This window comes from Engraulis encrasicolus, chromosome 2, assembly GCF_034702125.1.
Source record: "Engraulis encrasicolus isolate BLACKSEA-1 chromosome 2, IST_EnEncr_1.0, whole genome shotgun sequence".
NCBI classification, from domain to species: Eukaryota; Metazoa; Chordata; class Actinopteri; order Clupeiformes; family Engraulidae; genus Engraulis; species Engraulis encrasicolus.
The window spans coordinates 31,528,517-31,539,467 of record NC_085858.1 but is presented as its reverse complement, the minus strand read 5'-3'; the positions used below and the strand labels follow the sequence as shown (position 1 = coordinate 31,539,467).

General features: G+C 42.5%; 1 protein-coding gene across 1 annotated transcript in view; it reads left to right on the top strand.

Annotated features, from left to right (window-relative positions):
* The first annotated feature begins 9,651 nt into the window (after window positions 1-9,651).
* Window positions 9,652-10,951, top strand: part of sdk2a (sidekick cell adhesion molecule 2a) — a 205,116-nt gene continuing 203,816 nt past the window's right edge. The window contains exon 1 of the mRNA XM_063186368.1: window positions 9,652-10,297. Within this exon, the coding sequence (XP_063042438.1) occupies window positions 10,159-10,297 (139 nt within the window). The 5' untranslated portion in view covers window positions 9,652-10,158. The remainder of the gene's footprint in view (window positions 10,298-10,951) is intronic.

Here is a 10,951-nt window from a genome sequence, read left to right as displayed (position 1 = left end):
CCACCTACAAGGTGATTTTTTTTCTCTCACACAGGGACCATTGCCCTGTGTGTGCACTGAGCTCAAATGTTTAGCCAGCCCAGCTCAACTAGAATGAACAATAATTCTAAACTTACCAATGCAAGATCTCTTTTTGTCCAAAAGACATACACCAAACACAAATATTGAAATAATAAAGTGTTTTTTTTAAAGGAAAAAAAAGGTTAATAAATAATTCAACAACACTATTATTTTACAAAAAAGATTTGTACTATGACTGTCATGGACCATCTACTTCTACAAAATATGTAGGCCTACCTCATGTCAACTGTACTATTCATCCAACTAGCACACTCGTAAGGCTGGGGAACCAAGACATTGTCGGGAAGAAAAGTGGTTTGTGAAGAGATAAAGATAAACTGTAATTGAAAGACAACACTGAGAGCTCCCTCTTTACCTCAATGGCGACCGGTACTGCACACCATGTGCCTAAGGGCAAGTGCATTTCCAATGCCGTGTTGAGTGTGAAATCATATGGCTGTGAGATGTTTAACATCCACACATGCCAGGTGCCTGAGGCCACTTTTACCATGGACGCCGGCTGCACTTGCGATACAAAACACTAAGACCATAGGCTTATAAACAGCACAGGAAATGGAAGTCGGATTGTTTAAAAGGTGCTCCCAAGGGTCTTTGGCCTTAAAAGAAATACACATCAGAGTGAACTGTCCATGTTTTTGGTGTGCTGTCAGGAGAGTCCGCCTTCCAGTGCCAGCTAAAAAAGCACAACACTGACAAAAAGGCATATTGATAGCAGCGCTGCAAAGGAATACATGGTATATCATAGCATGGTATACCATCAACAGAGTGATTTTTTAGGCATTGTTAGTTATCTTGCCCAGTCAATCCATACTTACACAAAATGAAACATTGCCCCTTCTTCTCCACAGTTACTTTGAGTTAAGAGATTGTCCTTATTCGCCTAATTAATCAAAAGGGTGTTTTGAGTGTTACATGCAATAAAGCAGAGTGCCATCTCTCATTTCCTCTAAAAGCCAGGTGCACTCTATCTTTATGCAGCCTGTTATTTCACATGTGTAGCATTGTTCATTCACTGCTGTTTTCTCCAGCTCATGCACAGGGGTGAAATTGAATTCGACATCAGCTTTCAGCTTGCATACGCATCGTAGCAACGCAGCCAGAAATAATAATTTGCGTGCCTGTGGAATTTAGGAGGCCTTGACATGATATCAAATAATATCAGCAATAATTTATGAAGAAGACCAGAGGAGAAAAAAACACTATTCAGTGTTCATACCATAGTGTTTCTATTGTGTCTATAATACTAGATTGACAAGCAGCCCAAGACTACACGTGAATGAAAAACTGTTTTCTTGTTTTTAAGTGTACGTGTCAGTGTAAGTGCACATGTTTGGATGTCTAAACAGTGTAATTCCCTGTCTGTTTCACAACCCATCTCAGTCCAAAATGCCAGATGCCAGCTAATTGGAGACGACTGAGCTGCCATAGCGGCAGCCGCAGTGAGATGATACAGTTGTGAGAATCTCTTCCTGTGAATACCACAAGCTATTTTATTTCCCAAATACGTAAACCACAATTTCCTTTAAATACATTGATAACCATTTCCATGAAAGATATATGATTAGCCTGGAGGGAAGGTATTTTCCAAAATAACTATGCATGAGGTGTTCTGCCTTCTTGTGTGAATGGTGGAGCATCATCTCTCCACCGCAATCAATTCAACCCACTCAGGGCACAGCAAGAAAATTGGGCAAACTGTAACTCTTTTTGGAATATTAAAGGTTTAAGGATGAATAAACTCTGCTTGTTTGTTGGTGATGAAGGCACATGGATTGTAGAGTTAGACCACAGTCAGAACTGTCGATAAACAGCCACCTTTTGACTACTTTTCTTTCATAAGAAGAGATGTGTTGAGTTGTTGTTGTTGCTGTTGTTGTGGTTGTTAGTGGTGGTAGTGGTGGTTGAAAAAAGAGGACAGAAACAAAAGGATTAGCAACGGCTACTGCCAGTATAAGAGTGAAAAGGCAGGCACAGTTCTTTGTTTATTAGCTCAGCTGCTGCATACAGTATAGATATTTCAAAAAACAAATATTGTGGGCTTAACTGCTATAGTGCTGTACAAACGTTATCAGTGTAATAAGACATTTGCACTTCATGGATACCAAGGCCTACTTTTTTTTTACTGGCGCAATGTTTCAGACGCTAGTCCTTCATAAAAGAGTGTTAAACTTTTGGAGGCATAGAATATTGTTGCGGACCATTGACCTATATGTATGGACAGCAGGCTTCCATTGTATTTTCAACGGTTTTGTAGCATCCACGATTGATCTGTGAGGATAATTCCGCCCTAACTTTCTGGATTCGTACCTCAGCAACGCTGAGAGCAAGTGCTGATAGGAAGACGGTTGCGTTTGACTGTCAATCAGAAGAATTCTACAATAACTGTCAATCACAGTGCTCATTGGTCATTCAAGGTATTTTCACACCTAGTCCCCTTTAAGGGAACCAAACTCAGTCCTCTTTAAGTGGACCAAAAAGTGAACTGACAGCTAAAGGGCTCAGTTCTGTTTTTGTTCATATCTGGCATCTTTCCACATACAACCCGGCTGTGCCGTACCGTGTCGTGCGTGCCGTGTCGAGGTGAATGGTGCTGTTAAACCAGCCTGGTTTGTGTTTCCATTGCAAACCATATATGCAGTTTTGTTGGTCTTACGTTTTTGGTGTTCTCACATAGCATTACTTTACGTAGGCTAGTTCACTTAAGCCTGATTCGGACTGGACTTTTATTACCTATGGACCCCCGGTAATTCGGAATAATTACGGAGAATGTCTGACTTCTTAGTCCTGGGCGAATGTGCCATGTCCGATTTGTGAGGTAATAATTCCGCCACAAATTACCTACAGTATTTCGACAAAACACGTCCTCGGGTAATTTCACATAGGCGCACTGTCTGTACCCCCTTATCATGTCTGTGAATTGAGTAAATAACAGACGTTTATTTATCCCGTCCGAATGCGCCCCGAAAAATCACATAGGTCCGGGGGTACTTGCGAATTACCAGGGTCCATGGGTAATATTTATTCCGTGCGAATCAGGCTTTAATGTAAGGCAGTCCGATAGCTCACCTATCGAAGTAGGCTATAAATAGTTTCAACGACATCCTATTTGGATACCACAATGTTGATTTCTGCCTCAAAGTAATACATTGTCAAACTAATGAGCCTTCGTTGATCTGGTGACCACCATGCTAATTTTTTGATTCACCGGTGAGGACGAGCTGACGTGGATTCAGCGAAAGAACCGCTTCGGCCGGCCGGCTAGTTTGAGCTGAGTCAAGCTGTGTCGTGCCCAATCAAAAAGCAAAAGGTGGCAGCCGAGTTGTGCTGTGTCGAGCATACTGGGCAGAAAATGGCCAGGGAAATGACCCTATTGTGGGTGTATTACAAAAAGAACTCTTTGCTCTTTCTGGTTCTGTTAGGGATTTTTGGCGTGTCAGTCATTTTTTAAATTACACCCAGTCCTCTAGCTCTCCTTAAGTGATTACACCTAGTCACAAGTGTAACTTGTCAGGACTCATAAGCGAACCATACTGAGTCTCAGTCAGTACAGTTCACTTCTAAGGGGTCTGAGTACACTTTGGAGTGTTCCCATATGCTCGGCGAATGCTGAGTCACAGGTCTGAGTTCAGTTTAATGGTTTAAAGCAGGGGTGTCAAACTCAAATTGACCGAGGGCCAAAATCAAAATCTGGAAGTAAGTCGTGGGCAAAACTCCATTTTTTATTTTACAAAACGGACTATAATTGTGCATATACACAATTCATGCTCATATTTAAATTTCACAAACATATTCCCACCATAGATTAAGTGAGCCTGAACATATTCTGTTGCATATGAGTGTGAGCTGTGGCCTGGGCCCACTCATATTCCTGAGACACACCAAATGTAATCTTTGAGTTTAATTACGCTATATATTAATGGTGCATGTGAGCCAACTGTAATGCACATTTGAAAATATCTCACGAGCCAAATAAAATGACTCCGCGGGCCAGATTTCGCATCCCTGGAGCAGGTGTGAAAACAACCTTAAACAAATGAATAGCTCTCTAAAATAAAATAAATATATATGGATTGTTTAAAACCGACATGTTTACACATATAGAGTAGCCTCAGCAAGAATTTTAAAGGAGATGCATTGTTTCAAGTCGCTGCGAAATGCTGGGAAAATGGATGGGAAATGGCCAATTTCTTCTGATTTCCAGGCTTTGCCCAACCCCCTGTGACTGCTTCACTTTTGAATCGAACTTCCGTTGTCGATATACTATACATATCAGTGTTGCAGACCTTCATCATTACCTTTCAGGTATCTCCTGTCTGTTCCAGCACCTGTTATTGATGTGTGCGCATTCTCTGCCTTTTTTAACATACTTGTCTAAATATTGATTGGCAGGTATAGTGGAGGTGTGGCCCAGCACGAAGTACCACCAGTGGCACTCTGTAATAAATATCATGGCTAATTACCATAGTACTACTCTACTATGACATAACAGAGGGCCTTTAGTAATTCACTACTCGGTCACTGCCATTCTGATAAAAGCAAATTCATAACACTGTTTTAACGGGTTAATGACTTTGTTAAAACTGCACAGTAGTTACACTGAAAAAAGCCACTTGGGTTTTTTTATTCAATATTGTTGGCCTGCAAATACTTTGCTCTGGTGTAATGGATACCAACTAGTTGAGTTTGACGGTAGAATATTAGTAAACCCCCCTCCCGAAGCCTCTTCGAGTATCGATAGCGCTGAGCTATCAGTTTGGACCTTTAGCTCAGCTGTATCGAACTGTGCCTCTGTCGTGCCGAAATCGAGTCCCTGCCAGAACACGAGTGCCCTCATTGAAACCAATGACATTTTTTGAGAGAAAATTATACTCATTTTTGCAGCATGAAATACACAATTTGTGAACTAAAAATGTGCTTATGAAATATTACTTGTCCTCCACTTAATATGAGCTATTTGAATGAAACCGTAACATTTGTTTTGACAATTCTTCGATTCTTTTATGGAAATAGTACTGAAATTGTAACCAGATCTTTGTAATACTTCCAAAAGGAATGTAGATGCTTTATTGATAGGCTTTCCATCTTAAATTGTGTCGGATTTGTCTGCTAAAATGCGTAAAAAATATCTGAAAAATTGGTCATTGGTTTCCATTGGTTCCAATGAAGGCACTCGTGTTCTGGCAGGGACTCGCTTTTCGGCACGACACCTCCTATGCCCGAATAGGAGTGCTGATGGTAGTTGGTGGGTTCGAACCCGTTGTTGTGAACCAGTGCAGTTGAGCTCAGTTACACTGCAGTAACTACACAATTCAGTTAAATTAACACATTGCATTCATATTTAGAAGACATAGTAGAAGATGAAACATCTTTTGATGAAGTAATTTTAGTTCCTAACCATTTAGCCATGGCTATGTTGTATATCATGCCAAGGCAGTAATTGACACAATTAAGGTACACTACTGACTCCCAAAATACTACAGGGTGTAGTAAATCAGTGTCATACTGTACAATTACATTAGTTAATTGTGTTGTTAGGAAGGGATTTTAGGATGGTTTAGAGCAGTGTTTCCCAACCAGGGGTACGTGTACCACTAGGGGTACGCGAACACACAGCAGGGGGTACTTTGAAAAAAATAATTTTAACAAATACATGGAGCATACTCACACTGCAATAGAAAAAGTTATGTAAAGGGGGTACTCATGGCACAACGAAAAGGCTTAGGGGGTACATGAGACAAAAAATGTTGGGAAACACTGGTTTAGAGTAGCGCATGGAAACAGACACTACACTTACACCTATACAATACATCTGAGGCCACTTGACTTTTGCACCCCAAAACCACAAGAAGGGGGACCACCCACACACCCGGGTCTGCCATGAGCTCCAGGTTGGAGTTTGGTGGCTAGCCGGAGCGCTAGTTGAGTCGAGGTTGGCGCGGGGCCTTGACCTTTGGATTTGGGGACTGGAACTGCAGGGCAGGGTCCCGGAGAACTTTGGGGGATACTTCATGATGATTTCTCAGGAATTTTTCCCCATACCTGAACGCTCAGAGGAGAGCCCGAAGGAGACCGGCTCAGAAGACAGGGCTGGCCGATAGTGGTGTGGATCGGCACTGCCCTCACGATCCGATTCGATCACGATTCGGGAGGTAGTAGATCCGATTCGATTCGATTCTATTAGATCCAATCCGATCTGATCCGATTCAATTCTACAATGCATCGCAATGCATTGCATTTCTACTGAACACAAAGCAAATGTTTAATCAGCCCTGATGAGGCAATACGAGTAGTCAGATACTGAGCAACAATTTATTGGTTGTTTTCTGTATCAGTCTGTATCAGTCTTGCAATGTTTTGAAGTGCTTTTATTTAATTTAACATTAATTTGCTCCCGAAATATCCATGGAAGTAATTGAAACTTAAAAAAATTGCCGGATCGATTCTGGAACTTGCCGGATCGATTCTGGATTGTCCATGCCCCGCATCGATTCGGATCGGACTACTGGCCGACATGCCTGAGCTGGCTGCGGTGACCCTCCGCCTCGCTACAATGCCCCGGGTGCACTGGTAAGTGGTGACTTCATTTGCATCCAGCACATAGGTTTCGCACATGCATACTAACACGTTATCGCAACATAGGGATAGAAAGTAGAAAGGGGGGGGCTTTAACTTCCTAATAGTGTATAAAATACATCAAACATGGTTAAGTCCATGAAATGGTAGGATATATCGTTTTCTTCCACAGTATGACCAAGCTGAAGGCAGACAGAGATGTGCTGTTATCTAACCACACTTCAGAGCTTCAGCTAAATGATAACCATCTGTAATGTCAGCATTCCTGTTCACTTACTCACACTCTCTCTTCAAGTGAGCACAGTATTAATTCAAAAAGATATAGGACATCAGATACAGTATGCTGTCAATCTGTAATGCTTGTGTAATATGTATGCTACTGTATCGCTATTGCTGCATGTCTCTTCTAGAATGTTGTTGGGTAAGAACCACCAGAATGTCTGCAGAGGGACTGATTCTGAGAGAAGGAAAAAAGGTTAAAATGTGAAACCACTTGTGAACATTTATTGACTCACATTAGTATGAGTGATTGCGCAGAATCACCTTTTGACAAAAATGATCGTCCGACCGAGTTGGGTGGCATTGATCGTGGATTCTTTAATAATTGTTCAATTTTTCTTTGGCAAGGTTGTGGGCTTAAGTGTTGATGTGTGTAGACTACACAGGGTGTGCATTTGTACATGTTCACACTGTTGTGTTGTAAGATTGTATTGAGGAGAGACCCTGAAAATGGCAGTGAAGTGAACAACAATGATTGCTTCCTTGGCCAAGGTTGGTTTCAGTCAATGGCAGAGTAACTTCCAGCGTAGTACAAATGCAGTACAAACACAGTAACATTAGAAAGCCGATGGATTTAACATCTTCAAGATTGTATTTGCTCCCAGAATAGTATCTAACTTTGAGATAACATTTTTACATTGTGTTTTTTCCAGTGTGTAGAAACACCATTCACTCTAAAACATGCCACATGGAGGTGTGCAAATCTGTAAAATGAAATGATTTCAACCAGAAGAAGTGGTCCTACTGTATACCAACAATCAAATGTCAACAAACCCCTTAAATGTTCTCATTATTTTGCTACTGTAGTCAAAATATGGTACATTTGCAGTTTGTGCATAACAGTAACAGTAACAAGATGTTGCCCATTACCAATGTGGTTGGTGGCTGAAATATTTGGCAACGTAATCGTTTGTGTTTTGACAGGATGTGGGCTCCAAATGAACTGGAGCACCTGGGCTTTGCGCGCATAGCCAATCTAGCACAGTATTGGCACGTCTCGTATGACAAATCAGACCGCATGCTTTATTGACAAGCATTAACGGCACACTTCTGAGTAGGTTTATGCATGGCAAATGAGAATCTGCCTGGGAACAAAGTAGCAATTAAAAAGTAATATGGAACTATTGATCGGACCATTCTCTCAATAAGTAGGCCTACAATGGATCTGATAATGAAGCACTGACATCGCAGCTTGAAAAGAGTGTTGATTGCAATATAATGGCTTTGACTCCCATCACAAAGTTAGAAAATGAGGTTACAGCATTAAAATACATACAGTTTTGTGAACTTCCCTCATTACCCAAAATTCCTACATTGCCTACATGGTCAGCATTGTGGGCCTATAGTCAAAGGCGCCGTAACGAGTTTTGAAGTGGTAGTGCATTTTTAAAAATGTATTGATTCTTTATTTCTTACTGCTGCTGCTCTCCACTCATTTATCTGCAGTTAAAGTTGAGAACGCCTCATTTTAGGGAGCCCAAAAGTGGGGATGCGAATGCATCACTGCATCCCCCTTTCCAGCACCTATGGGCCTAGTTTAAAGGCAACTGGTGAGTCACTCTCTCTGACCCTGGGCAACGGCTTTGTACTGTACTTTAACACGTGAACTTAATTTAAAGAGGTTGCATTCTTGTGTAATTTACATCTTTTTAAATCATGTAACTCAACATTTTAAGTGCTACTCATCAAACTCTCCATGTCCATCCAAATAGCAAACTGTGCCATATGTACAAAGTAACTCAAATTACCTCCCTCAAGCCCTACCACCTTTACAACCCCTTCCACTGACCTATACCAACAGCTCTACAACCTCTGACCGATAGTGATGTTGCATTGCAGTCAGCATAGAGTAGAGGAGAGTAAGAGTATCAGTGCAAATATTCATCATCATGACTTCTGGTTGTTTTATCGGTTCTGCCCAAACGCCGGACCTTGGCGCAGACTGTGAGTCATAGCTTGTTCAGCTAACTAGCTGACTTGCCAGTGGATCCGCTACTCAGCATTCAAAACCACATTTCTGTCTCTCCCGGATCAAAGCCTCCGCTGAGCCTTCCGTCGTGGTGGGGGAAGCTATCATTGCCGGAGGATGAATCTCCTCTTCTCCCCAACGGCGCTCTTGGACACAGCGACGCCGACTTGCATATATCTGAAATCATACCTACCCACATTTCTGTCCATCCAAAATGTCCACTGTATTATCATTTGAACGGTATACCTGGCTGCCAATACAAATTATTGGCTACAGCTTCCCTTAATGTCGTTAAGGGCGATGTAGGCTAAATTGAACATGTGTTATAAACATAAGGGTGTTTTGAATGGGGCTGTTAAAATGGATCTATAGAAGACATCGTGTACTTCTACATGTGTTGTGGTGTTTTTCCTGCCTTGAGCGATATTATACTCGAACTTCACAAGCTCTTGATAAAGTGTCCTGACTGCGTTACGTGAACTGGAAGAGACCCTGCAAGCGATGCTGGGCTGCGCCGCGTGATGGCAACCTCGTACAAACCACCTCGCGCAGTCGGAGCACGCTGTCAGCGCACCAACAGACTCCCCGGCGCAAAGACAGGGCATTGCAATCAAGACGCGCCTAGACTGCAATCTCGTCCTGTGCACTTCAGCGTGCCATCTCTTTCACAACAGCTGCCAAAGGCGTTTCAGTTATTTCAGTTAGGCATGCTTGTGCAGACACGTGTCACCTGCGGTGCTGCCAAAGCTTGTAGCTCGGAGTTCTGAGGTCATTTTTTGTGCTTTTTGACAACATGTCGTGAAGTCGTCACCTTCGACCACTTTGGGTAGCCCAGTGAAAAAAGTGTCGACTGTCAATAGACATAACGACAACACATTTCTGCCCTTTGGTTTGGAAAATCAGGATTCGAAGAATTACTGTAGCCTACTTGGAGTTGGATGTGTTCTTGCCTGGAGTTATTGCGTCGGCGCATGAAATAACTGGTGCCGCATGTTTAGTCTTAACTTTCCTCTACCAATGCCGTTTCGTTCAGCAGTATCATATCATCTGTAGTGGGATAAGACAGCCCTCCGTGGCATTAGTGTGTTTCATTGACTCCACCTCAGCTCAGTCCTCAACAGGACATCACCCACTGAGCCCCGGTGATCCGCGAGTCAGTCAGAGCTCACGCGGATAGCTCGCGCCGAATCTACCCACACCGGCTGGAAGCGCACAGTCTCCTAGCGAGTCCGGGGAAGCTGGCTGTGTGGAGCAACATGTTTCCCGCGTGGCGTGAACGGACGCTCGCTGTCAGCTCAGTGTCACTTTGGACCATGTGTTGGCGTTGGTTCGGACTGAGCTTTGCCTCCAATTGGATGCTGATTTCTTTGCTCGTCAACTGTCCAGAAGCCCAAGGTAAGGACGCACGAGTTGTTTCATCCTCCAACAAAGCGCGGGGAATAGTTATTGCTATAGTGGTTTTCCCGGTCGGCGGCCGTTGTAGCTGCATGTATTTACAGAACACTGCTTCGTTCTGTCTCATGAGTTGCTGTGTTAGTCTGTTCTGTTACAGTCAGTGACCCGCAGGGTTATCATTATTGGTTATCCCGAAGGGTTAGTGGTCCCAGTGCGTTAGTTGTTGTTATTGCAGCTCTAACGCTCCAGTAACCTACTCCTACACAATGGGTTAAGTTCAAAGAGCGCCGCGTTGCCTCTGGCAATAAAAGCTTTTATGGGCAGAAAATGTGTAATTAAAATATCGTCAGCGATACATTTACATCCATTTGAGAGAACGATGAAATAATGTGCTTGGACGGGTTTATAATCGTTGACTGATGTATCAGTTTGCTCATCTTATTCGGCATAATGTAGCCAAAGTCATATGTCCATTCATCAGCATATTATATATATATATATATATTCAGTAAAAAGCATCAACTTGATGCTCAATCATTTGACACAATGCCCCTCTTTCTCTTTTCCACCACCCCCTGTTGCTTTTATGGTCACTGGTCATGTATCTCACCAAAGCAACATATTGCTGAATGATATCATACCACTCACCTGGGA